Source organism: Lingula anatina, chromosome 3 (genome assembly GCF_051362555.1).
Source record: "Lingula anatina isolate TDL-2025a chromosome 3, LinAna3.0, whole genome shotgun sequence".
In the NCBI taxonomy this organism is placed as follows: Eukaryota; Metazoa; Brachiopoda; class Lingulata; order Lingulida; family Lingulidae; genus Lingula; species Lingula anatina.
This window is the reverse complement of record NC_141769.1, coordinates 8031746-8058046: the sequence shown is the minus strand read 5'-3', so window position 1 is coordinate 8058046 and position 26301 is coordinate 8031746. Positions and strand designations below refer to the sequence as shown.

Genomic DNA, 26301 nt, shown 5'->3' with positions numbered 1-26301 from the left:
TCGATAAACAGCAATTTTATGGATAAGATTTTATTATAAAATACATTTTAGTTTCTTGACAACCGCAGAAAAGGCTTATTGTTTGCTTCAGCAGTTCAACAGGTTTCAGAGCCTAAAGTTATATGAGAACCACAAGTAAACTCATATGATATATTTAACGTGCAACGAATAATCAATACTGAGTAAAATCATTTTAAAAAGGACAAACTTCATCATCAACTAACGATTGACTGACTACCCAGACTAGATGCCCTCCTCTGAAAACTCAAGCCCATTGCTACAGGTGAGACGAGCAGGTGTTCTGGGGTTGTGTCGGTTGCACTGTACTGCGCATAAATACGTCGTCTCCTGGTAACTGCTCTAAAACTAATCCGTTCTTTCTTCTATAGCATTTTTAGTCTCCAGATCAACATATTAGATAAATATGCCTCTGCCATCCTTTTTAATGTCTTAGATTGTCAAACATTTAAAGACTTCGAATATGCTGTGGTTAATCCGACATGTAAACATCAATCCGTTGCGGAAGCAAAGTTTACATTTGTAGCTGTGATAAGGCTGTCAAAGATGGAGAACTGGCAAAGCAAACGCATGTTACTGCTTCAGTGCTCGTTTTAAAGATATTTTACTTACTTTTCATTCAGATTTAATTATTTGTACCGATCAAAATGCCGACGGACACGATACCGATTCCAACTAAGAAAAAAATCCGCCCAAGTTCGGCCGCTGCAAATCTACAAACCCACAAAGCTTTCAACAGAGGCTTGTACGATGATGGTCGTCCAGCGACTGCTGCTCCAGCGGGACCCCTTGATGATATTTTGGGGCCGAGGCCAGCAACCCGAACAGGGGGTCCCAAATATACATTGGCAAAGAAGCTGGATCCTGAACTGCAAGAGATAGAAAATGCGAGAAATATGAGACGTCTGACACTGGCCCAGATCGATGGGGTTGGAGACACAGAAACAGCTGACATTCCACATGGCTTCGTTGGCCAAGCCGCTGGACAAATGCTGAAAAGCAAGGTATTTAATAAAGATATTAAAAATTCATCATGCAAAGCTACTGCAAAGTTGTTGTATTGGGGTAGGCTCTATATATTGTAATTGTATGTACATAGTAAGGAAACAAGTGCCCCCCCCCCCATTCACATATGAATTCGCCCTTCTGTAACACTGTAACTCATTAAGGCACAATGAATGACTGCTGCTAATCCGTTTCTCAAATGAGGTATCCTGATTGTGAGAAATCAGTTTTATTTTAAGGGGCTCATCTTTATATGTCCTACATCATTACTTACCAAGGAAAATAATCATATTGTGCCTGCATCAATATGCCCCTGTGCCATTTTAAGTTTAGCTGTGCCAAGAAGTCTCTGTGGGTTTTGGACCCAAAAAAAAAAAAAATCCAGTAATTATTGGGCATCGACTGAATAAATTTCAGAAAATTTCATATATTTTTGCTGGCATTTGGTATAGGGCCAGTGTTAACCTCCCGGTTACATCCCTGTATGTCCCCGCACTGATACTCCTCCACACCAGTATATCCCTGCACCAATACTTCCCTGCATCGATACTCCCCCGCAGAAGCGATGTGAGAGAGGAATGATGTGAGGGAGCATCGGTGTGAGGGAGTAACGGTGTGCCTACATCGGCAATTTTACTGAAGATGTATCAATGGGGGGATCTATCAGTGTGGGGTCGTATCAATGCGCATAATACTCAAAAATTTACTGGTGCAGGGGAGTATCGGTGCGGGGGAGTAACGGTGTGGGGGAGTAACGGTATGGGAGAGTATCAACATGACCCCAACCTCCCAGACTGAATGTAGTGAATATATATATGCAGTGTACTTTGGAGGATGAAAAAATTAGCTTTTTTTCCCCCAACTACATGTTTTTCTCTGTTAAAATATTCTATGTTGTCTTGGCAATATGCAGATATCTTTTTAAAAATAGGTTTCATGACCTGTAATATCAAATACTCTAAATACTCTGGAAAGAATGATTTTGGACAGGTTGATTCTTGGAATGAGTGATTCTTGGAATGAGTCAAAATATTCTACATTTAATATTTTGTGAACTTTGTTTCAAATTCAACTTTTAATAACAGAAAAAAAGAAATAAGGTGAGTTGATAAAATAATTAAGCAAAAATACAAAAATTCAAGGAAAAAAGGCAGAGGGCACACTACAATTTCTCTACATCTAGCAGTACCCAAATAACAAAAATATTTAAATTACATAAAATAGGGTATAAATTCAATTAAATCAAATAATTCATTAGAGATTTGTTGAAAAAGTTCACCCTGGCTTAAATGAAAAGAAAATTAAAGTGTAAGATTGATAATACGATTTTTTACATTGTCTACATTGTTTTAGTTAACATTTACCAGTTACTTTATATTCAAAAAGTAGGCCATACAGGTACAAGCATGAATAAATCTCCCATTATAGCTTCTGACTATTGGATTTTAAAGAACAAGTTTGAATGTATTTGCAAAAGTATTTCAGAATATTGATTGCTTAGAAAGATTCTGATTAAAAGTCAACATTTAAGTACTAAATCAATCAGAAGGATTAGTTGATGACAGGCTAAGGTTGTTAAATGACTTAATTGAAAAGATAAACTTTGCTTTTTCCAATACATTCAAATCAGGGCATAGGCAGACAGCCAGCACTTCTTGTAAGTGCAGAGCAAAGCAGCAATGTAAAGTAATATATAATATGAGTTGAATATCTATTGCCCTAACATTTATTAGCATTAGCCCAATTTTATGAAAGCAATCTAGATTCAATGGCACCAATAAGATTTTGAGTAGGCATCTTGTCCACTTGTAAAATATCTATTTATGAAGATGAATGGTGTTCTTGAATAGCTTGATGGAAAATGTTCTCATGACTAAACAATAAGTGGTGTGCGTAATTGTTCACTTAATGAGCAGTATCTGTTTGTTACCTTAGAGATGCTATTATTAGGGGAGACAAACATGCTGCTCTGAAACACAGTGTATGTTGATTTCGTAAGTTTTACATGGATGGCCAGTTTTACCATGACCAACAGTGAGTACAATTTGTATGCAGAAGGCCTTAATGATTCTGTTTCACCCCTTATTATTAAAACTAATGAGTCAGGAAAATATTGCTGATAAATATATTAAGTCTTATTAGGCAAATAAACTGTCATTGCCTGAGATGTGAAGCGATATATGTCTGTCTGTAAGTATTAATGTACAGTTGTATTATACTTTCTTTACAAATCCATCCCCATGCTTGCTTTAAATTGAAATTAGTGTTAACACAGGTTATCAAAATAAACTTCCAGATCTTATGTAAGATACACCTGTTAAAAATGAGAACATTTCAAAAGTGATTATCAAGGGTAAATACAAAATATAATATGTGTATGAATGCTCATCATATGCTTCAGGTGAGAAAGTTATGAAGTTGTTTGAATTGGAAAAATAAACATTTGGCATTATTCAAAAAGAAGAATTTGGGTTCAAACTCTTCATTGCTGTGCATGAACAAATTCTATGGAAATAGACTGGGGTCTGTTTAGGGGCAGTTTATGAGCAAAGTTTGTGAACCCACTGTCTTATTTTAGGCCTCATTCCAATAATCTACAAGGATCGGCCCAACTCTACTGGGACTATTGCTAACTGCAAACAGTTTAAGGCTGTATTCCCAGAGCTTTTAGATCGATCTATCCCCGCGGGGAGTCTCACTAGATTACTGTCAGATAATCCAGCTTAAATGTCTGTCCTGCCTACTACAAGCTGTAAGGGGGTAATTAACTTTCGTGTCCGCTCGGCTGACAGCTATTTAGCGTGAACCCCCAGGGAGTTAGGTCGATCTAAAGTAGATCGATCTAATCTCTGGAAATGGGGTCTTACAGATTATTACACCTCCCCCTTGTGTTAAGTAGAATACAGAAAAGCTGGTGATGACACAAGTGCATTGAAAAAAAAAAGACGTTTGTCATTCAGTTAAGCTGATTGCACTCAACAAGTTCCTGCAGATTGGGTCAATCCATGTAGACTGATGAGAATGGGGTCTGAGACACTGAAATATTTACTCCTTCACCTTGCTTTTGATAATGTGCAGTCCATACTCGATAGATTAAATGATCATATTTAAAAAGGAAAATTATATGATAATATAAAAACATAAGTTGATTGTTACCTGTTGTGAAAGAATTGAATGACAATATAATTCTGTTGTGTATGAGGTCGTTGAATAATAGCTGAAATACTTGGCAAATATTTAATTTTGTTGTGCCATGTTATTACAGCTGTTGTATTTTTTATCAGTTGACTGCATGTAGAATGTTTATATTTTGTTCTTTACCACACAAAAAAGCTCACTTTTTAGGAGTTGTGCCTCTCAGCAAGCCAATAATGTAAAGACACCATCAAGAATACTTTTCACCCTTTTGTGTTGAAAAGATTCAATACATTGACTATGGATTTTGGTCTATAGATTGTGATGTGGCGTAAAAAAATTAGATGTTTAAATACAAAAATTATTCTTAAGGGAGACAACAAGTTGTTTTGAAATGCCATATATGTTGTATTTTGAAATGCAAATAACATTTTGCATACAGTGGTAATCTTGCAACAAAAGTGACTAAACCTTTTTTTTTTTTGAATGGGTGCATCTCTTTCTGTTAAGGAATGGAAAATTAACATATTTTGTGTGGTCAGTATATAAGACAGGACTTTTAAAAACCATTCCTGAAAATTTACTCCTGTGACACAGTGATTATGATAAATACATCTTGAAATACCATGTGAAATAACATTGAAAAATTAGAAGATGAAATGAGGGAATGTTGATATTTTGCAGTTCAAAATCAATAGGAAACAGAAAAACACAGATGGTGTTGATCTTGTCTTGTCATCATTACCACTTCATATATAAATCATGAAGGTTCTGACTTGTAGAACCCACTTGCTAATGAATTAGTGCTTCTCATGCCTTCCAATAGACAGCAGTCAGGTAACCTGTCATTAAGAATTGATGATGGTAGGAAATTACTAGTAGTTTCATATATATATATATGTAATGTATGATTAGTTCGTAGACAGACACAGTGACAGACTAGAATGGCACACTGTCTTTCTATTACTAGTAGGTGAAATCTTTGAAGATTTTAGCAAGGTTTACTGTCTTTTACCACTGAAATTACTTAAAAACATATGACAGGATATACATATTTGAAAACAAGTTTTGCTGCTGCTTCTAGTGTCTTGCTGTGAGTAGAAAACAATTATCTGTAGAACTGAAGACATGCAATCTCTTGTTTAGTCAGATAACAGCAGCCATTGTCTATATTGAACACATATATTTGAGAGACTGACATCCGAAGTGTTTGGCATAAACAACAGAAATCATGGAAAATCCTTATAAAGATAAAGAACTTGGTGATGCAGCCTGCTTCAAGGAAGCTAAACCTGGAGATGACGATGGTTGCATATTAAAAGGACCCTGGGGTTTTGATCAGAACATCTCCTTTAAGACTATGTATGAGAAGGCAGAAGGGGAAGATATAGTCAGGTTTGCAAAGTGGAAGGGATGGGTAAGTGGGGTGTTTTAAAATTTTTGGTGGTTGTGCTTTTGGTTGCAGTCAGTGAGTGTATATATATACATCAGTATGTACTTTTGGGCAATATGTGATTTCAGAAGTTAGATTTTAATTAGTTAAATAAATATTTGGAAAACTTGTTTTTTAAGAGCATGCTTGGTCCTCAGTAGACCAATTTCTTATAATTTTGTTTTAATAAGTTTAAATTATTCTGATATCAAATTTACCATCATTGTGTTAGTAGCCGTTTCCTCAAGGGCATTATGATATGGGCAATTCACTGGTATTTGTTAGGCATTACAATGGACATTGATTCTTATAAAATGGAAAATTAAAGAAAAAGTTTTAAAAAAATTGAAGTAAAATTTTTGACATGGATATTGCCCCATATGTGAGTTATATTTATTGGAAAAATAACATTGAAAAATTAATAGTTGAGGAAAATGTTTATAGTTAGTGAGCATTTGGAAAGGGCATTGAATGGACATGAGTTCTTCAATTTCACCTTTAACCTCAAAACTCTGCTCTGTTTATGGAAACATTAAAAAAATTAATTAAGGTATTAATATTTTAGTATTTCACTTTCTAAATTCAAGAAAATGTGTCAATAAAAATCATGATATTTAAATTGTTCATTTATAAATAATCAAGTAGGCACTTCAAAAGAATACATTTTTGGAATATTTGAAATGAAATTTATTTCAATTTGAAATGGTATGGTATTGCTGTAGCTGTGCTTACAAATCTCTGTCTCAACCACATCATCCAGATGCGTAATATCCCTGCTCAAACGTGGAAAGTCTGTCTTGTTGGATAAGTGGTTGCTGCTGCCCTCTTGCAGAATAAAAAGCTATAGTTTTTTTAGCGAAATAAGATTATAAAGCAATTTAAACAAATAATAGTGATTTGGTTATATCATATAAAGAATAAAGCATTGCGTAAATATTGACTCTTTACTTTCACTTGTAACTTGAACTTATGCAGTGTATTTCGTAAATAGTGCTCCAGAAGCAATGCAAATGCAATTTACTTAAGATTAAAAACATACTGCAATGGTCACAATAGGCATTATTTCCGGGGGCTGGTCACTTTTATTTGCTGTGTAAGCCAACTGGTGGTCCCATTATGATTCAGTGTTATAGTTTCTTTGACTGGTTCCTAAGTTGTGTTTAGCAACTGTTGAATTCTTTCATTGTGATTTGGTCAACTGCTTATTTGAATGAATAACAATTTAGGTGATGTCGTAGCCAGGTTTGAGACTAGTTACTAGAGAAGAAGGCAATGCTATGACCAGTGCAGTAAATAGAAGGATTTTCATGGGATTTTTATGGTTTATTACTTTATTGGGACCCTCGTCTAGGACAGAGAGCGTACTTCATGGGTAGCATGAATGTATTGCGAAGTAGGGACGAGACATTTTATTTTACATAAGCCGTTGATGAGTTACCTGGCTTCAGTTTCTAACACATAGATTAAGACTTGTTTTGAGAACTCCCAACCCGGTGAGATTTTGTTGACGTTGTGGACACAGGGTGTATAAACTTGGTGCTTATTTCACATCAAAGGTATACAGGACATCTGACTCCATGGTGCTTGGTTGTTGGAATGAATCAAAAGGAGATTGATTTTCAATGCTGAGATGGTCTCATTTTGTGTCAAATGAAAACTGCCATTGTTACATTTCACAGGTTTTCTTGTGCAGTGTCATTTTAAGAAAATCGCAAAATGTCAGACGATCAGTACTCTGAGGATGGCGACAGGTCCTTGTCACCAACAAGTTCTGTGTCATCTTCTTCAACCGTTGACAAAGCTCCCAAAACGGACAGCAAAGCTTTTTATACACAGATACCAAACGCATTGTATACTGGTGAGAATGGAATTGAAGAGGATGAAGAAGCCAGGAGAGAGAAAGATGAAAATGAAAAGTTTGAGAAAGCTTTAGCAGAAGATGCTTTGAAAAAGAAGGTATACATTCTTCAAAAAAAAAAAAAAGATTTATAAAATTGGGAGTTGAAACGCAATTGTATGGCAATTTGACACCATATGCCATTAATTTTGGCTAAAGAAATAGCATCATTTTACCTAAAGTTTTGAATTTTTGGCCTTTTCCTCCTCTATAGCAAGTGCAATAAGTTCTCTTTTGTATCTCAAGAGATAAGTCAGTCAGGATTTTGCAATCAGGCAAGTACCTGTCAATGTTAAGCCACCTGTTTGAGAAAGTGTGGAATTTTAATGTGATTAGGGTGATGAGGGAGAGACTTTGATACACAAACAAATTTTTGATGCCTAGGAACCCTTTTAGTTGAGGGAAATGGTATAAGTAGATAGTATATAATATGGTAAAATATTAGCAGAATGCAGACTTTTATGTTTTTTTTAAATTTCTTTATTGCTTTTTATCTTCTTTTATTTTTGCAAGATACATGTAAACCATGATAACAGTTTAAGGAAATGTTCTTTATTTTGAGTCTTGTGTATATAGTTTTAGAACTTAAATGATAAAGTTTATCTAAGATGGGATTCTGACTGTTAATTTGATTAAGGAAGCAATTAAAATGAAATTCTAATTTTCCAATTTGTATTCATTGAAAATTAGAGACGGTAACAGAGAATGAAATTAAACCTCTTCTACAAGATGGCTAGTAATTTGCAACTTGTTTGCCATTGGTTGCTCATGTGGTAAAACAGATCATTAAGAAAAAAAAAAAGGCTGTTGTTAGAGTGATTTATTAGACTTCCTGAATTTGAGATGAGATGTGGCATGAGCTTGCATACATATACACCTTCAGTTAACACTATGGTCAAGTGACCGCGATAAGGTATGATGTAAAATTCATTTGGTACTTTACCTGCAAGTAATCTCATAGTTTGTGCTCAGGAAAGTGCTCTTACAGAACCAGTTCAAAGAGTTGACTTTGCAACTACAAGATATGGCAAAATATTTCCTTAGAACACTACCAGACTTGACATTTCTAACTGGCGGAGGAGAAGAAGTGAAAAAACCAGTTCCTCATCCAAGAGGAAGGCCTTTCAGTGATACATCAGAGGTGTTTTGTAATATATATATTATTTAACCCAGCAGTCGGTAAATAAGATATAGTGGAAAGATATGTTTCAGTAACAAGGTTTCACCCCAGTGGTGTTTCGTCAATCTAGGATCATGCCTCTACGTGACTTTTAAAGTCTAAGCTACACCATTGATATTGAACACTTTTTCCAGTTTTATTTCTAATCAGCAGGGGCTAGGCACATTTACAATACATTTATGATGTGTGATTTTGTGATAAGAAAGTAATTTCAGAGTTGGCCTAAGGTGAAAGGAAATGTATGAAGTTTTTTATAAGTATTTTGTGGCCTCAAAAAGTTTCACAGATGAAACGAGTAGGTATTATTTTGTTGTAAGGACAAAGGCATTTGTTTGTTTGCTTTGTATATTCACTAGTTTTTATAATAGACTTCATACAGGTGGCAAAATAACATACATTGTGCCTAGAAACGTTGAGCCTAGAAACGTTTAAGGTGATTGAAAATATCAAATTTTGTCTGTAAATTGCACCCAAACCAGCCAGACATCAAAGAATATGATGCTATTGCATATTCCAGGTGTAATTTTGATCATTTGCACAAAATGTCAGGAAAATCATGAAGGTAAAAGGTTTTAGTTGAAGGTGTGTCATTTGATTGCAGGATCTGATATAAGATTAAACAAAGTTCATTGAGGAGAGTTTTCATGGGAAAATAGTTATGATTATATGTAAAATATAACTTTTCTGTTTGCAGATTGAAGAAAAGATCAACATTGACACACTGAACCTGTTGAAGCAGGCGTTTGAGGAAGCTGATGAGGATGGATCAGGAGAGTTAGATCTAGACGAGTTTAAAGTTCTACTGAAGAGTAAGCTCAAACTTGAAGGGACCAAGGTATGATATCTATTGTATTGTTGTACATTATAATGGAATGATTAATATTAGTACTCGTAGACTACAGAGTGTTTATTTTTGTTTGGTTTTTGTTGTTTTTAATAACAGTTTATAACCCACAATTTTTGTGATTTGAGTTAGAAAATTCACGTTCTGTGGCTGATGTTGTAAAATAACAGCGTTGATTTTTCTTTGAATTAATCTAGCAATAGTAGTGAATTAAAAAATTTGTTTTGATTTTGTGTAATTCATTCTGATGTCCTCACAGTTGCTTAGATTATATAATTTTAAGAACTCTTTCATTTCTATAGCTCTGCTCAGTTGGTTTTTAGTTTTATTAAAGGGCCTACCACAATGTTCAAAATTAGTATCTGGCAGCATTCTTACCATAAATGGCAATGTTGGGTAAAGTTTAAGAATAATGTAATTTCTCTATTATTAAAAAAAATTGCCTTGTCCAAAATATTTATCATGAATGATAATGTCTCATCCAAATAGACAAGATGTTCTATTTTAAAATGCTTCTTTTGAACATTGTTCTGGGCAAAAAAGATTGCAGTAGGATATTAAATGTTGTAAAAATTCATGTTCTTTTTGCTTGATGACACTAACAATGCATACTAATTTTCATTAAAACCATATTTGTGTTGAATCTCCATTTCAGACAAAGGAAACAGTACTGGTATGAGTTTTGTACACACTGCATTATTATACATTTAAATGCATGAGGATGATATTTTATAGATGTTTTAGCTTATTGCCATGATTTCATCTTTTGACTTTTTCTGTTTAAATGATACATGCCCATTGCATGCTTCTGAACTGCTATTATGAAAATATGGTCTTACTACTGTACCTAGATATATCCAACCTACGATATTTTCTCATTGAACAAAATCAGACAAGTTTGTTTTTCAAAACCAGAATATGTTTATGATACCCAAAAAAATATTGTGAAAAATTCTGAGCAGCATCATAAATTCAGGATATTTTGGTTTTGGAAGAGCAAAAAATTAAATGATTAAATGTTTTGACCATGTACAGTGTTTTATTTACAATTTGGAACTAGAGAGTCAGATGACTCGCTGACACTGCAGATTACGAGTCATTTTTTATTTTCAGGAGTCAAAATTTTCCCGCCTTTTTGGAATGGGTAATTTTAACTATTAATGATGCATACAACCATATATTATGTAAATAGATTGTACATGAATTGAGGTTGTTTATTTGTAATTGTTGTATTCCAGACTTAAAGTATAGAATTCTATCTACAGGAACTGAAGAATACAAAAAAAAAAGAAAAAAAAACAGCTTTTGTATAAGTGTATTCAACATATGACAACAAACACACTAATAGTCATACAACTTCAAAATGATATGGACAAAAGTATGCATTTTGATTTTTTTTTTCTTACAAAAACCGTTAAAACAAAGGATTATTAACATGATTAAACCTAAAGGTAGATATATGAACAAAAAATCACCAAGATAAACGATAAATTAAAATTGATATGGATAAACTTTGTGTTGACTAGTATGTAAAAAAATATTTTTTAAAAATTATATGGACATAAATGGAAAACAATTTATATAGGAGGGAATAAGATTGTCAAACACAAAAAAAGTAGATAAATGAAGACAAGGAATTTCAATAGATAATTACTACGGCAATAACAAATTATATTCCAATCTGGAAAAATTATGTTTTGACTATTAAACATAAAAACACAATACTAGACATTTCACCTGTGATTTTATACACGTAGTGTAACATATTTTAACCATTTAGAGTAATCTCTGTCACCAGTTTGCGGACTAAACTGTTTTTTATGTCAAACCAATTACATTTGGATCTTAAAACACAATAAAATATTTAAATTGAATTTAAAAACCCGTATTGTGCCTATAGCAGCATTGTACTAGTAGTGTACTATCGGTGGCAAGTTGACATACTTTTTTGCAACACAACAACGATCGGAAATAGGCCTACTAGTACATGTAGGATTAAAAACCTACATGTACTAGTACATGTAGGTTTTTAATCGGCAATATTACAACACTTTTGAAAGTAATTGGTTGTGGCTGTCATACATTAGGGTCAAATGACGCACTAGATCATATTTTTTTGCGTCAATTTTAGGATTCATGCGTTTTTTACGCATGACGCAGAGGTAAATAAAACACTGCATGTAAGATGTTCAAAATTTATGGGTAACTACCATAGTGTATTAATTTAATTCTTTTAAGGTATATTAATCTCATTTGGAATTAGATTTAACACATACTGTATTACATATTCATTTCACATAAGTTAGCATATCTCTAATCACATCTGTCTGTAAAATCAGACCTTAGTTCCAAGGTTAAGGATTATTCCAGTTTGAATGGGTCCATGCACTGCATGCTGTCTCCCCTTACCTTCCACCCTGTAGTCCCTTGCCTCCAATATAACACCATGAAACAGTAGGTTGCAGCAATATGACTCCTGACCCAGGCCCAGTTTTGTTAGCAGTTTGCTTTCACCACATTGTTATAGATGTAATATAATGCATGCAATTTTATAATCCATGGAAGCGTGTGGCAGCATATTTGGAATTTGCTCCTGGCATTATGTATATATCATGCATTAAGATTTGCTGGTTTTTATAAGCTTTGGATAATTTGATTCCCGTAGTGTGTTGCAGATTACAGCAGATTAATATTAAAGATAAGAGTCAAATAAAAAAGAAAATTAAATGCAAAGTTTCAGAAACATTTCAAACTATTTCAAACTATTGTAAAAATAGTTTAAGACCCAAAGTCTAAAAGTTTAAAACCATTAACTCACAGTTAATTTTCCAATGTTTTATCTTAAGTCTTCACTCTCCCAAATTAGGAAACCTACCCTAACCATCCCTTCCCCATGTGCACCCCTCAATATACACTCCCCAGATATAACCAAAAGTAGTTATAAGAGAAAATAATTACATTTACTAATGGACATTTTAACTGGAGGTGTTGGGAGGCAAATTGAGATATGTCTAGCACTGGTGTTAGCAGATTGTTATATGGGTAAAATTTATTTATGGTTATATCCAGTTTACCACATAAGCTTATGAGGCACTTATTTTTTTTATTCTGTCCATTTTACTGTATTAAATTTTAAAGGCACCTTTTCACCAGACATATGTATAGGGCAAAATGCATGCAATTATCATTATAATAATTTTTGCATGTTAATTTTGGGAACCACTGTAACTGGTGATCAGAATTATTGAACTTCTGTTTGATCTTTTTGACTTATGAAATCTTTTCACTTTTGCAAAGATGTTTATTTTGCATAAAGATAAAAAGAATACTTCTACTGTTGAATGCTCTGGCTTGTTAGCTCCTTTGATATTTGCAGTGAAGTCTTGGATTTTATGATTAATAGTTATACATACAACCTCCTACATTTAATGTATTTTTGTTGGCATTTTGTCTCTCCAAAATTTTTCTCAGTTGAAGTAAATATAGTACTTAGTTAAAGAGTATTAAATGTGGAAACTGTATTTTACAAAATGACAACACACACCAACCAGTACTCCAGTGCTTTCTGTTCATATAATCTCATTTTTTCACAGGAACAACAAATTGATGCCTTATTTTACAAAATTGACTACTCTTCTGATGGGCTCATCACTTGGGATGAGTTCTGTACATACATGCAGCTGGAGTATGCTGAGAAGGAAGATTCATACAGGCGACTTAAAGATGTGTCCTTCCAGCTGCCTGCCAGGATAGAAACAACGCCTCACAGGGACACTGTGCTAAAGATAACTGACGCGTCAGACGGGACCATTCTTGCTTGTAGCCAGGTAGGTGTAGTATGGCAGAATTTGATGTTTGTTTGTTTTATTTTATTTTTACAGTTTTTTCAAAGAGATTTTAATGAGCCTTATTGAAAAATAATCTGTGAAAATTATTGCATCATGAAAAGCAGAATTTTTCTGTTGAAAATTAGAAAAATGAATGATGAATTCCACTGTAAAAAATCTTTTTGAAATTTGAAAATAATGAAAACATGTAGGAGATATTTATTTTTGATGGAAGAAACTTTAATTTATGATAGCTTTTCAATTGAGAGCTTGTTTGAAACTTTGATTGAAATTTAATCATTATAGAATACCAATTGATTCTGTATGTTTTATATTTCCAGGATGGCACTGTGTCTTTCTGGAATGGCAATCTTGATTTGAAGAGAGTCAGGTCCATTGTGGTAAGATGGGAACATTTTGTCTGTTTCTGTAGCTGTGTGATATAAAACATCGAATAAATCCATGATATTTTCTTTTAAAGAGAACTGGTGGCTAATTCAAAATGTGCATCAATATGGAGAAAATTTTAAAAAATTATTAATTTCTTAATGCCTTTTGTAAAACTTTTAGTAACATAGCTGCTTATGGAAAATAAATCAAGTTGTTTTTGAATATATTATTTTGATGGTGTTCTGTCATGGTATTGACAACTAGCAAAACTTAAGCCTTACCTTTTACTCTGTTGAACAGCCCAATGACCCTGCCATGAAACCCAAGCAGAAGTGGATCACAGACATGGTCCTGATGCCACAGTTCAACAAAATCATTGTTGTTACAGGGTAAGACTATCCCATTCAACACACACGCACACACGCCTGCACTTTAAAAATATACTTATCTGTCAGTGCATGCTGTATACTCTTGACTACCAAGGAATGTTTTTCATCAATTTCACTGTAAACTATGGGGTTACTAGTAAATAAATGAAATGTGCAAATTATTATAATAAAACTTGTCAGAGTCATTGAAAACTGAACCAATAAATTCTTCAATTTTAGCAACTTATTGTTTTATTATTTGTTGTTTCCCTAGGGACCGTGAGATCCAGTTTTATGAGCTGTCATCTTTTGAACCCTACTGCCAGATCAGTGGACTGGAGACTGTGCCTCTCAAGATTGATTACTGGTGAGTGAGGGTAATTTATTGATTATAATTTAAATTGTAATTATTGTCAATTAATTGTTTGTGAAATTATTTGTTATAATATCAGTTATCCCATTCTTACATCATGAAGTATACATACTGCCTGATTATTTTGTGATAAAAATGCAACTCTCTGTTCTCCTATCTATTGTACTAATTTTGGGACTTGGGGTTTCCATTTGAGAGAGAGAGAACATCAGTGAATGAGAGAGAAAGAGAAATCAGTGGTGTGCTTATCTATATCTGATTGTCTGGATTTTGCAGAGTAGGGTTGAGCCAACTTGGCTGTTAAGGCACCATTTATGTTTACATTTGGTTATCAGACTTTTTCTCTCCAGATATAAAAACCAATCTGGGTAATTTTACTTTATTGCTTTATTGCTGATTCTGACCTCAGTTAACCTAACTGGTTTGTAGACATGCAATTATGCCTAAATTCATTCCATTCCCCTTATCTTTACAAGCCTTGATTTTCTGCAAGTTAAACACTGGACCCACACATTTCTGCATAGGATATTTGAAACACATGCAGGGCATTTGTAATAAATGTCCCCTTGCTATTGAAAATTGGTATTTTCACACATAAAATCAACAGTTTGACATTAATAATTTTAATTCATCATTCATAAAATGTTGGGAAAAATACCCATAAGTGGAGAGTGCAGATGTTCCCAGTTGCATTAATCTTCTGATAATAACATATTTGATGTTTGTATATTTAACTGTTCATTCCTTCATTGCAGTGGCACAGGTCCTGATGAGTGTCTGATTCTGTATGGGGACAGTATTGGCTGTATCAACATCCTGTCCATAGAGAACACTGGGGAGTGCCTGAGGCTGTGGAAGAAGATGCCCAAGGTGGAGGGGATAGCCACAGTGGGAATAGAGGCTGTGGCTGGGGGAGGAATGACCAAGTTCATCAGGTGGAAGGTGCATGGAGACTGGGTTCAGGAGGTCAGTGAATAACTGTACTATTTTATGTTTTTTCTTCTTTCTTCTGGCTTGTTCTGGTAGCAAATATTTTAAAAAAGAGAGAAGAGGCTTAAACTGTTGTAGGTTAAGAGGCAGCAGTTGGGTAGAATGAGGAGAGGGAGGAAGGGAGAGACAGGAGTAGTTTGATCATCTATGCTGATTTCAATTCAGGGTTTTCAGTCTAAGAATCCAAGCTCTCAGTTGGTCTTCCCCAATCTTTCTGCTATATTTGGTATATATTTTGATATTTTTATATTTACAGGTGAAGTACTATGATGAAATTGGACAGGTGATTTCTTGTTCTAATCATTCCCAGTCAGCACTAGTCATAGGTAAGATATTATTTATAAATTATGCTTTTTTTTTTTTTGGTGAAAGGGTAAATTGGGATAACTTGATGTCATTTTTTAAAAATACGAAAAGATTTTTAAAGGTTTACAGCTAGCTGCAGGAAAATTATTTTTTGAAAGAAAACTTTTTGTTACTTGCGGTATGTGGAGTATTGTGGAACAGCATTTTATTCATATTTTATCATCAGGACATGTTTTAACGTATAAACTATTTGGTCACTCTGCCTTGTCCATTACCAGGTTGTACATCAGGTAGCACCAATGTTGACCAGCAGTTGAAGGACACCAAGGACTCAAACACACTGGTGGATAACTCCTCCAAGGGTAAAAACAAGACGAACACGGCTTATGCTGTTCCTAAAGAACGCCTCCCTTCAGACCAACATGTCTTCAGGGTGTATAAAGGAGTGAAGACTTTTGCTTTCTCTAAGGATAAGAACACACTGGTGACAGGAGGTGAGTACCCTGAGGTTCATATCTAGTGTGTGAAAATTTCTTTGTTTTCATTTTCTGTATACAGATATGGAGATTTGAAAATGGAGAAGCTGGCACAGGTCACATCTGACACTTGTGGTAGAAGTTGATTTCAGACTGACTTTAAACTAAAATTACTTTATGTTGTAAATTGTATCGCCAGCAGATCATATTAATTCATTAATGACTAAATACTTGAAACATTTTATTTGTTATGTTTTGATTGAGTTGGAGAAATTGAAAAATTAAACTAAATAATGATAAAAAATTGAGAGCTAGTAATTATAAATGGTTTCTTATATCACTTCAGGTATGGACAGGATAGTAAGAATGTGGAACCCTTATGTGCCAGCGTAAGTCGTCTGCTTTTGTCTTAAATCGGCTTCATTTCATTGATTATTTTAAATACTAAATTTGATTGTTAAGGAGATCTTTATGGATATAGAGAAAAATTGTTTTAGTCAAATTCTAGCTTTAATTGGACCCACTTGGCTACTAAGTAAAATAACTCTTTGCAGTTAAATATTATTGACAGTAAGTTCACTGAATGGTTTATTTTGAGGTCATTTTTTTTATTCAGAAAACCAACAGGGATGCTACGAGGTCATAATGCTCCCATTTTCTACTTGTTTGTTTCTGAGGAAGATGACAGGATCTTCAGTATATCCACAGACAAATGTGTGAAGGTGAGATGAATTTAAAAATTACACCTGAGTAGATGAACTGAATAAATATATTCCTTTTTATTTTTAAAATACTTATTCATTTACAGTTAATTAAAAATTTTGTTATTTTTGACTAACATTTTCTTTTCTTTGAAGTAGTATACCGGCGTCATAATGATACTGTAATTAATCTGTTATATGATATTGAGAATCTCTACACCTTTATGACTGATCGGCTTATTGCTAATCACCCTGTTTATCTCCACTTAGGTCTGGGATATACAAGACCAGAACTGTCTGGTAACAGTACGTCCAAAGAGTCACAAAATTCGGGGTGACTTGCAGTCCTGTTATTACTCTGCCCCTAACAAATGTCTAGTTGTGGCCACTGACCAAATATCTCTACTGGCCATCAAGTCCAGGTAAGTTATCTCTGCTAGGTGGGAGACATGGCGAAGGCCGTGGTTCGATATATAAGTTTACTAAGTATGATATATGTTAGTATATATGCTCATATTAGCTTTGGTTGTCCACCTGGATTTTCATCATTACTGTAGTGTAAATTGCTATTGCTTGTTATTAAAAACAAAGTTTATTGATTGCTGAGAATGTACAGGAAATGTATGAATTCAAAGCAATTATTTGACAAATTATTATTAGATGATTAAAATTTCTATATGTTTCATATTTTATTATCACTCAACGTTTAGAAAAGTACACTCAGATGACTTAGTGTGGTCATTATAGAAAACCCGCTTCTGAAAATGAGTTCATGTGAAACAAGTTAAGGATACTGAGACTGTTGTTATATATTTTCAGGCCAATCTTACAAGCAGAAATAGTCCTGACTCACAGAGACCCAGTCCATACAGCCAGATACAACCCTCAGTTCAAACAAATCATCACATGCTCAGCTGCCTCGGTAAGTATAGTAGTATTTTCTTTTATACATTATGTGCTTGCGTGCATATGGTACATGCATTTGTATGTCAGCATATATGCATATGCATGTATGGGTGTGCACACATATTCAGTCAGTCTGATACATGAATTTCCTTTGCCTGTATTCCAATTTTTGCCGATGCTTGTATGTGAATTGAAGTATAATTAGTTGCTTTTCTTTAGTTGATATTATAAAATATACACTCTATACTGATTTATTTACTAATGAATGTTTGTCACTTATGTACAAATGTTTATGTTTACAAAGGAAATAAAAAATTCATCCGTGTATTGTATGTTAAGAGTATGAAATTAATTTGAATACAGATAGTCAAGAGTTTGTTTTAAGTAGTTATGTTTGTGTATTTTGCAGACAGTGAAGCTATGGGATTTTGAAAGTGGCAACCCAATCTTTGACTTCAGTAATGCTCATGGGGATGCTGCCATCACATGCTTGTGCTTTGATAACACAGGCAGAAGGTAATATAGGTCACTTTACTGGTATTTGCCATTTGACTGGTGCTAATACCATAAACAAGTATAATATATATATATATTATACTTGTTTATGGTATTAGCACCAGTCAAATTATTATATATTATACTTGTTTATGGTATTAGCACCAGTCAAATGGCAAATGCCAGTAAAAGGTCCATAAATTTGTTCAATTACTTACCACTTCTTTTATTTGGGCTTCTAAGTTCTTAGACCATGGCAGTTGGAAGGGCTTTTTTTGTGCAAATTGTAATATATTTACTTTAGTATAATACAATCTGATCTAGAACAAAATAATGTTGGGATACAACTGCAAACTAATTATATACATAAAAACCTGGAATGTGTACTAATTCTGTCTTGTGAAAAAATAATTAAATCATATAATACTTGGAAGATAGCATTGTTTGGTAGCTGTGTTTCTTGGTTAAATGATCAAAAGCAAAATTTTGGTCCTGAAATTTAATTTATTTGATTGTAGGTGTATCACTGGTGCCAGAGATGGCTGTCTTAAAATATGGAACTACAACAATGGACATTGTCTCAGGGTTTTAATGAAAGGTAGTAGTATTATTATTAATATATATTTATTGTTATAATAATTATTTGAATGTCTCATTTTCTAGTGAAGGCACTTTTGTGAGGGTGAATTTTGCTAAATTTTTTAATTGCTTTTATTATAAACTCTTTCCATCCATCTTGCCTCGATTTCATCAGTTGCATCTCTTTTAATTCTTTTCTGATGGTTGAAACTATAAATAAAACTGTCACTAAGATCTGAATAGATAAAATTATCATGGTTTGGTTAAATCAATATCATTTATGGAATTGATGATATTTCTTCCTCATTTTACAGAGTCTGGCAATGATGAGATTTGTTCCTGTGCATATATAGAAATGAACAAGAATAGGTAAGTCAAGGAGCAGAGAACATTGCTTTGTAGTGAATACCATAATGTAAATATTTATAGTAAATGTTAGTGGCAAATTAACCTACATATTCATATGCAACATTAACATTTGACTATTTTTCTAGCTTGGTAACCTTTCTTTTCTGTAATTCTTCCTGTGATCTTTTAAATGTATATAGACTTATCTCATATTTATCCTTTAATACTAATCTTCAGTGGGAGATTACTGTGTCTCATGCTAAAAGTTGCCATTAAATTTTTTGTTTAATTTCTTTAAAAACTTCTTTAATTAGTAAGACTGGAATATATAAAAGGTATAGCTGTTTGGGTTCAAATGCAGTTGATGCATCATGATTCTTATTGACGTTATATTCATTTCTTGTTTGAATTTGTGCAGAGATTTGATGTTCAGAATAATAAGGCCATGGTTAATTCTCTGTTTGGTAAAGATTTTTTTTAATTATAATATTTAATTTTTTTAAAAAACATGGGTGTTAACATCATACATGGCTTAGTTGTTTGGTAATGATTTCCCCAGTCTTCTTAGTTAAATTTTAGTTAATATTTTGTGTTATCATCTTTTTATTTGTTCAGTTGATAATAATTTTTTTCAATACTACTGTGATACAGGAAGTTACTTGATGTTAACACAGAAATTGAAATCAGACCACAGAGGTAGATGTTTGCAAGCTGTCTTGCATACAACATCATAGAGCTTGAGTTTATATCTTGAGTTTATACAGCAAATTAGGCAGTGATATTCAGGGAGCTTTTAAAGATTTTGTAAAAGTCATTCTCAGAAGTATGAACAGAAAATTAGGTGGCGATATTAAAGATGCTTTTAGAGATTTTAAAAAGTCATTTTTGAGAGTTTAGACAGCAAATTAGGCAATGGTATTTAGGGCGCTATTAAAGACTTATGTTTTGCAGTTGGTGCATATTGAGCAGAAAATCTACACTTTTCTTTGTAAATACCAATGACATGCTTAAATTGTAAACAGTGTATTATTCAATTTGATATACATATGATTAGACATAGACATGCTTGCAGATCTCTTAGCTCGGTGTCAAAGACTATATTTCCTTATGAGGCTTGGGATTTGAAATTACAGCCAATTGCTTGTTAGATAGAACAATATTTTGACTTAATGACAATGATTTTTTTTTTTTTTGACATACAAATGAAATTATCATGTGATCTTTTATGGCAATGTCCCATTAATATGTTTGTTATTATTATTGCTCTTGATAACTTTTTAGTTGCTATTTGAAGGCATTTTTGTGTTTTTGTGTGGGTTTCTGTGCAGTCTTTTTTTTTTTTTTTGCTTTTTTGTTTGGTTGCTCATATTAAAAGGGAAGGCTTTACATTCATTTTGGATATGCTTTAATGATAAGTGCATAAATATTAAGTTAATACAATCAATATTTTTCCTTAATCAAGTACATTGTTGGAAAATATTTTATTAATTGAAAAGGCACCATGTCAAGTAGAATGTAATAAGTAAATAATCAATTAACCAGTTTCATCTTGTGTGTATCCTGGTATTTTGTTTTACAGTTATTGTGTTTTGATATTATTGATAATAGTTTTCAGCTTAATGAAACAGACGTAAAAAATGTTCACTGCTAGCACAAAATGCCTACTGTAACAATAGTCTTGTAAAACTTCAACATTTAAGTTGCAGTTATATTTCAAATCAATTGCTATAACACCTGCTGTTCACTTCAGGTATGTGGTATCTGTGGGCTGGGACCATAGGGTCAACATCTACTCTGATGACCAAGACGATGATGATGTCAGACATACCATTGACCCGCAGCCTCCCTGGCAGGATGACCTGGTCAGTAGATGGACACTCAGACTGGATTAATTTTTTTTAAATAATAATATAAGGAGTAGATAAAGATTTATTATTTCAAACTTCAGGAAGAATACACTTGATGGAGTATCCTGTTCTGCAATCCCTCTTTAGCCTCCAAATTTAAGAGGGCATGCAGTGCAATCCCCTTGCCCTTTCTAAAGTTCTGAACCTGCATTTTAATACCTCCAGATGTGATACAATTTTTTCTATTCATTTTTTCAGCATATACTCATACATATACTGAAATATAATAATGATTTCAGGAAAATGGTCACAAGGAGGACATTCTTTCTGTGGCTTTCTGTCCACCCAATCTTCTGGCCACGTCCAGTTATGATGGAGAGGTCATTGTATGGAACATGGTGTCTGGACACATCTTCTGCCACCTGTTTGCTCCAGTACCTAAGGGATACAAGGACCAGTCATGTAGGTGTTGTGTTTGTAGACCAGATAATATCAGTCAACTTCCACTCAAGATAAGTCAGCAGTAGTCTAAGTAAATGATTGTCTTGTAAAGAGAAAGAAATGGCTAATGTTTTAGAACAGTTGTTTATTTAGTAGACTATCACAGATTAATTTTGAATGAAAGAAGTTCAGAATTAAAGCAAAGATTACAGTTTTTTTGCTTACATGTAGCTCATTCTGACTTGTCAGAAAATGCGACTTTTAACAATAAGTTGCTGTTTATCTCTGTGAAATGCCACTTAACTGAAGACGTACATTATGAAGAAGATGTTTTAAATTTTGTAGAAATATAATTTTAAGAACTCCAGTTATGATAAATCAATAATCAATTTTTTAACAAGGGGGCCTGCCAGCACTAGGAATGGGAGACAGTTTTTACTCTCATAAAAAATCCAAAAAAAATTATATTTGCATATTAACAAAACTGTCCATGTTTCAGTGGATGGCGACTTAAGCATCAACAAGCTGTTGTTTTTGAGATCCCGAGCATACAAGAAGGATGCAGCATCTCTCATTGCAGGAGGACCCAGGGGTTACCTCCACTTCTGGAATGTATTCCACGGAGGTTCTCTGTATGCCCAGTTTACAGGGGTAAGATATTATTTGTGGTGGAGTATGAGCTTGACATTTGAGCAAAATGGCTTGGAAAAAATGTGTATGTATTACAATCTTTTAACACTAGTGGTTTAAGGATATTTAAAAAAAAAGAAAAAAGATTGACAAACCTGAAGTTCATAGATTATACTTATTAGGTGAATTGCTCACACAAAAAATTTAAAGAAAGTTTAGTCTACAAGAAGTTATCTGGGATGAGTCTTTTGGATTAAAAACTTCTACAGTGTATGAAAGTACAAATCAAAAAGTTTTTTATGCAATGAATAACAAGCCTTTACATTTGAAAGCTTGAATTTTTATCCAATTTTTTAATACTGTTATTTAGACTAAACACACAGGTGCTATGGTCACAGCCATGGAGTTGTACAAGAATGACACCATTCTGTTCACTGCTGACAGTGTGGGGTTTATCTACTGTTGGAATGTAGAAGGTTACTGTGCTAAGAGCAAGGCAACTGACTCACCAGAGTGTAAGTATGGCCATTATATGGAAAACATTATAATTGTGAAAAACATTATAATATTTTATAATTATTTATTTTATTTCATTTCATTTCATTTTATCTCCATTTCATTTTATTTTCATTTTTATTTTATTTCGTTTCATTTAATTTTGTTTTGTTTTGTTATATTTTATTTCAAGATTTTTAAAAAGGAGAATATAGACATTTAACAAAGTATAAAAGATTAACTGTTTTCTTTTCCAGTGATAACCTACTGGCGTGGTCATGTAGAGAGTATAACCAATATAGATGTGATTGAAGAACACAAAATGATGATCAGCTCTTCTCTAGACTGTACAGTAAGACTCTGGACAATAGAGGGACATTACGTTGGTAAGGAAACAGCATATTAACATAGGAGGATTAGTGAATTCCAGGTTTTTGCTAAAGGGAGGGTTTCATTTCAAAACTTCTCTCACAAGGATAAAAAATTTACCCCCTCCAATATAAAGAAAACAATCACACCATAGTGTACAAGACCAGCTATTCAAAAACTTTAAATCATCCAATTATGGCAGTATATAAATTTACATTGAGTATTATTTCCACCGACATTTTCTTTGGATAATTAAAAACTAGTAATATATTGTTTGGAAATGGACAACACTATGTTCACCAAGCTGATCATTTCCTCCTATCCCACACCAGGTACATTAGGCCAGCCAGACCCCTGGGATGTGTTCAACCCCAATACCTTCCAACACCCCATGGTGCCGTATGATGTCCTGGTGGACCCCAAGAGCTTGCCGTCCCACCCTGTCATAGCAGGGAAACTGAACTTGGAGGAGGTTCTACATGGTGATAAGAAAAAAGATAAGGCAAGTAGTTCAGGGATGGGTGGCATAGGAGGGTCTCTGATTGTAATAGACTACAGAGATTTATGGGCCTGGGGCTTTAAGTTTGAGACTCTAAATTTGGTATGTTTCAATATAAGACATTTTTTTCGAAAACATTTTTTTGAATTGAATTGAAATAATGAAAATGGTTCAAATTCCTTGAATAGCATGTTTCTTGAAATTTTTATAGATAATATAATTGTTTTGGCTTTACAATAGACTATTGATAAGTGTAGGTTATTATTTTACATGTTTTATCTGAAAATCAGTTAATCAAAAAATTTCCTTGTGACCTTTCCAGGTAGAAGAGAAGATCCCGCCAGCCCCTGTATATGGTGAACAGACTTCTTATTTTGTGGATGATGCCACTATAGCAGAACAGATCAAGCAGAAACCCTTCAATAAGGGGACAGGGAAAAGGTAAGTATTCAAATAGCAAATATGGTACACTTTAATATCAGTTACAATGACCTTGTGTAAATGATAAACACTGTGTGGTTATTGAAAAAAAAAACGGCATTGAATTTGTATTTATTATTATTAGTATTTTTTTTTCATAATTAAATATTCAATATTTTCAGAGTCAGGCATGAGCGTATGAAAGCGCGCCAGATGAAGATTGATCGTGATGGTCCCAGTGAATACAGACTTCTACAGACATTCCCCCTGGTGGAAACTCCAGACATTAAACCCCCTGAGATATCAGGACACAATGACGACCCTTTCAATTTTTACGATGATTGAGCATGTTTAGAGACAGCCAACCAGGGTTAGGATAATTGAAATAATGGTGAATAGAAGGTGGAATACAGGCGATTCCAGAGCTGTCCTTGGTAGCACTGAATATACCAGCAGTTACACAGGCAATAGCAGTTCCAGTTGCAAGGGATATTTTCAATCCAACATGATGAGTCACTAAATTGAAAAAAAAAAAAAAAAAATAACAAGCTGTTTTAGGGACAGGTTAACTCCAGTCAACTTCATGTTAAGCACCTTTCTTTTGATTATTTGTCATCGCATGCTTGCCATTGCTTCTCTCCTTGCTTGGACCATATATGTACATGAGGATTGTTTTCAACAATACATTGGCATAAGATACAGCTTAATATTGCATAAGTAACAAATATGAAAATAATTTTTACATGAAATTGGACCACATTATTACTGTTTTTCTAAGCTTTGTCACACGATTGTTTGGAATTTAAAAAAAATGTCACCAGTTCACAATTGGATTTGGGAAGCAATCAAATTTTACAGGAAAACATACAAATCTATTTGTTACATAATTCGACAAAATGGTTGTCTTTATGCTGTTCTTAACCAATGTGGAAAAAGTCCTGTACTGACAAATCAAACCACTTCATGGGAGACTTGGATTTACTAGTAAAAATCAGTAGAACTTTATTGCACTGCAGTTTCATGTTACCCTAAACAAGTTCCTGGTGTAGGATGTTTTGCAACAGTTCTTGATAGCTATTGTTAATGCACTGCCACTGCATAATATACAGATTTTAATTAGGTATGAAAGTAAGGGAAAATTAAATGAAATTTGAGATTTTATCATGTTATTATGCTGACATTAATCATGTCCTTCAAGTATAAATGTTTGTGATATATTATTTTTTTCTGTGATATACACCCACACATATATATGTACACATTAGAACTGTTCCGTCCAGATTTCTTTGTTAAGCCAAAGATTCCTCTTAAAAACTAATGCCACTACTAATTTTTTTCTAATATTGGCCATTATTATATATGTATGTTAAATGTTTTGTACATTATTTGTGGTACATTTTTTAGAGCAATTGTGATAATTGCTGGGTTATTTCATTTTTGTACTTCATTAGCTTTTGTTCACCACCTGGACAAAGAAAGTGAAAATCAATTTTCAACAATAAAAGAAATTTTTCATATAAAATATGGTTAGTCATTAATTGTTTGATGTGTCAATTAAGTCAGGTTCGAGCTGCTGAATTACACGTAAATGTTCTTTTTTTATTTACGCGTGTTTGAAATATTTAAGTTTCAAGGTAAATACACCAAGTAATGCAGTCATCAACATGTCCACGCCTGTGGCGCAGCTAGGTTTACGGATCAATCTTTGATGCCTACAGAGGATCAAGACCCTAGGCGTACCTTTTGACAGATAAATTTGATAAGTTGACTAATTAAACAACGTACACGTCGTACCCTTATTTTGAGGATTTCATTTTTCCTTTCAGTGGAAAAATGCATTGGATATTGGCGTGGTGTGTGGAAGAAGAAATTTAACATTTGACAGCAGGGCAATCCTTAATTTGAAAAAAAAAAATAAATAAAAATTAAAAAAATAAAAACGAATCACCGTGAATTACGTAAATTTAGCTCATAAAATACACCATAATGGACTGAAACTAAACACTATGGTAACAAAATTGCTGTTTTTAACATTTCGCATACAACAGTTACAAATGTAACGAACATATGCAATTTTTTTATTTCATAAATTTTAATGAGCATAAAATGATAAAATTAACAAATTTTAGAATTTTAGTTTGATTATTTATTTCGTGAGCAAAACCCCAGAATGACTGCATATTAGCACCAAGGTCCAGTCATAAATAGCGTTATTTGTAAATGAGCATCTCATGATCATATTGCCTACAACATGTAACACCTAACTAACCTGCCACAGGCCACAGCTATCTCACTCATTTTTTATGTAGATATAAGCGGCTTCCGGTATG

At 33.5% G+C, this 26301-nt stretch overlaps 1 protein-coding gene and 1 long non-coding RNA gene across 9 annotated transcripts; one reads left to right on the top strand and one right to left on the bottom strand.

Moving 5' to 3' along the window:
• Window positions 1-537: 537 nt before the first annotated feature.
• On the top strand, window positions 538-25034 carry LOC106173522 (cilia- and flagella-associated protein 337). 8 transcript variants are annotated; one of them, XM_087009376.1, is made up of 26 exons: window positions 538-1022; window positions 9362-9502; window positions 10167-10184; window positions 13105-13338; window positions 13680-13739; window positions 14029-14117; window positions 14371-14463; window positions 15225-15435; window positions 15716-15785; window positions 16044-16259; window positions 16588-16630; window positions 16858-16963; window positions 17213-17364; window positions 17762-17864; window positions 18258-18364; window positions 18862-18941; window positions 19237-19291; window positions 19922-19966; window positions 21021-21132; window positions 21417-21579; window positions 22058-22209; window positions 22559-22703; window positions 22941-23069; window positions 23385-23554; window positions 23874-23992; window positions 24154-25034. In XM_087009376.1, the coding sequence occupies exons 1-26, from the start codon at window positions 666-668 to the stop codon at window positions 24314-24316; spliced, it is 3333 nt and encodes a 1110-aa protein (XP_086865502.1). In that variant the 5' UTR covers window positions 538-665; the 3' UTR covers window positions 24317-25034. The 8 variants fall into 8 exon arrangements, with proteins under 8 accessions (XP_086865502.1, XP_086865503.1, XP_086865504.1 ...); XM_087009379.1 differs by lacking the exon at window positions 538-1022 and adding an exon at window positions 6761-7546; XM_087009382.1 differs by lacking the exon at window positions 538-1022 and adding an exon at window positions 8344-8400.
• Window positions 20737-26299, bottom strand: LOC147762862 (uncharacterized). Its single transcript, XR_015333542.1, has 2 exons — window positions 26241-26299; window positions 20737-21555 (listed from the first exon to the last, which is right to left on the bottom strand). It is a non-coding gene; the product is annotated as an uncharacterized LOC147762862 (long non-coding RNA).
• Between the last annotated feature and the right edge of the window lie 2 nt (window positions 26300-26301).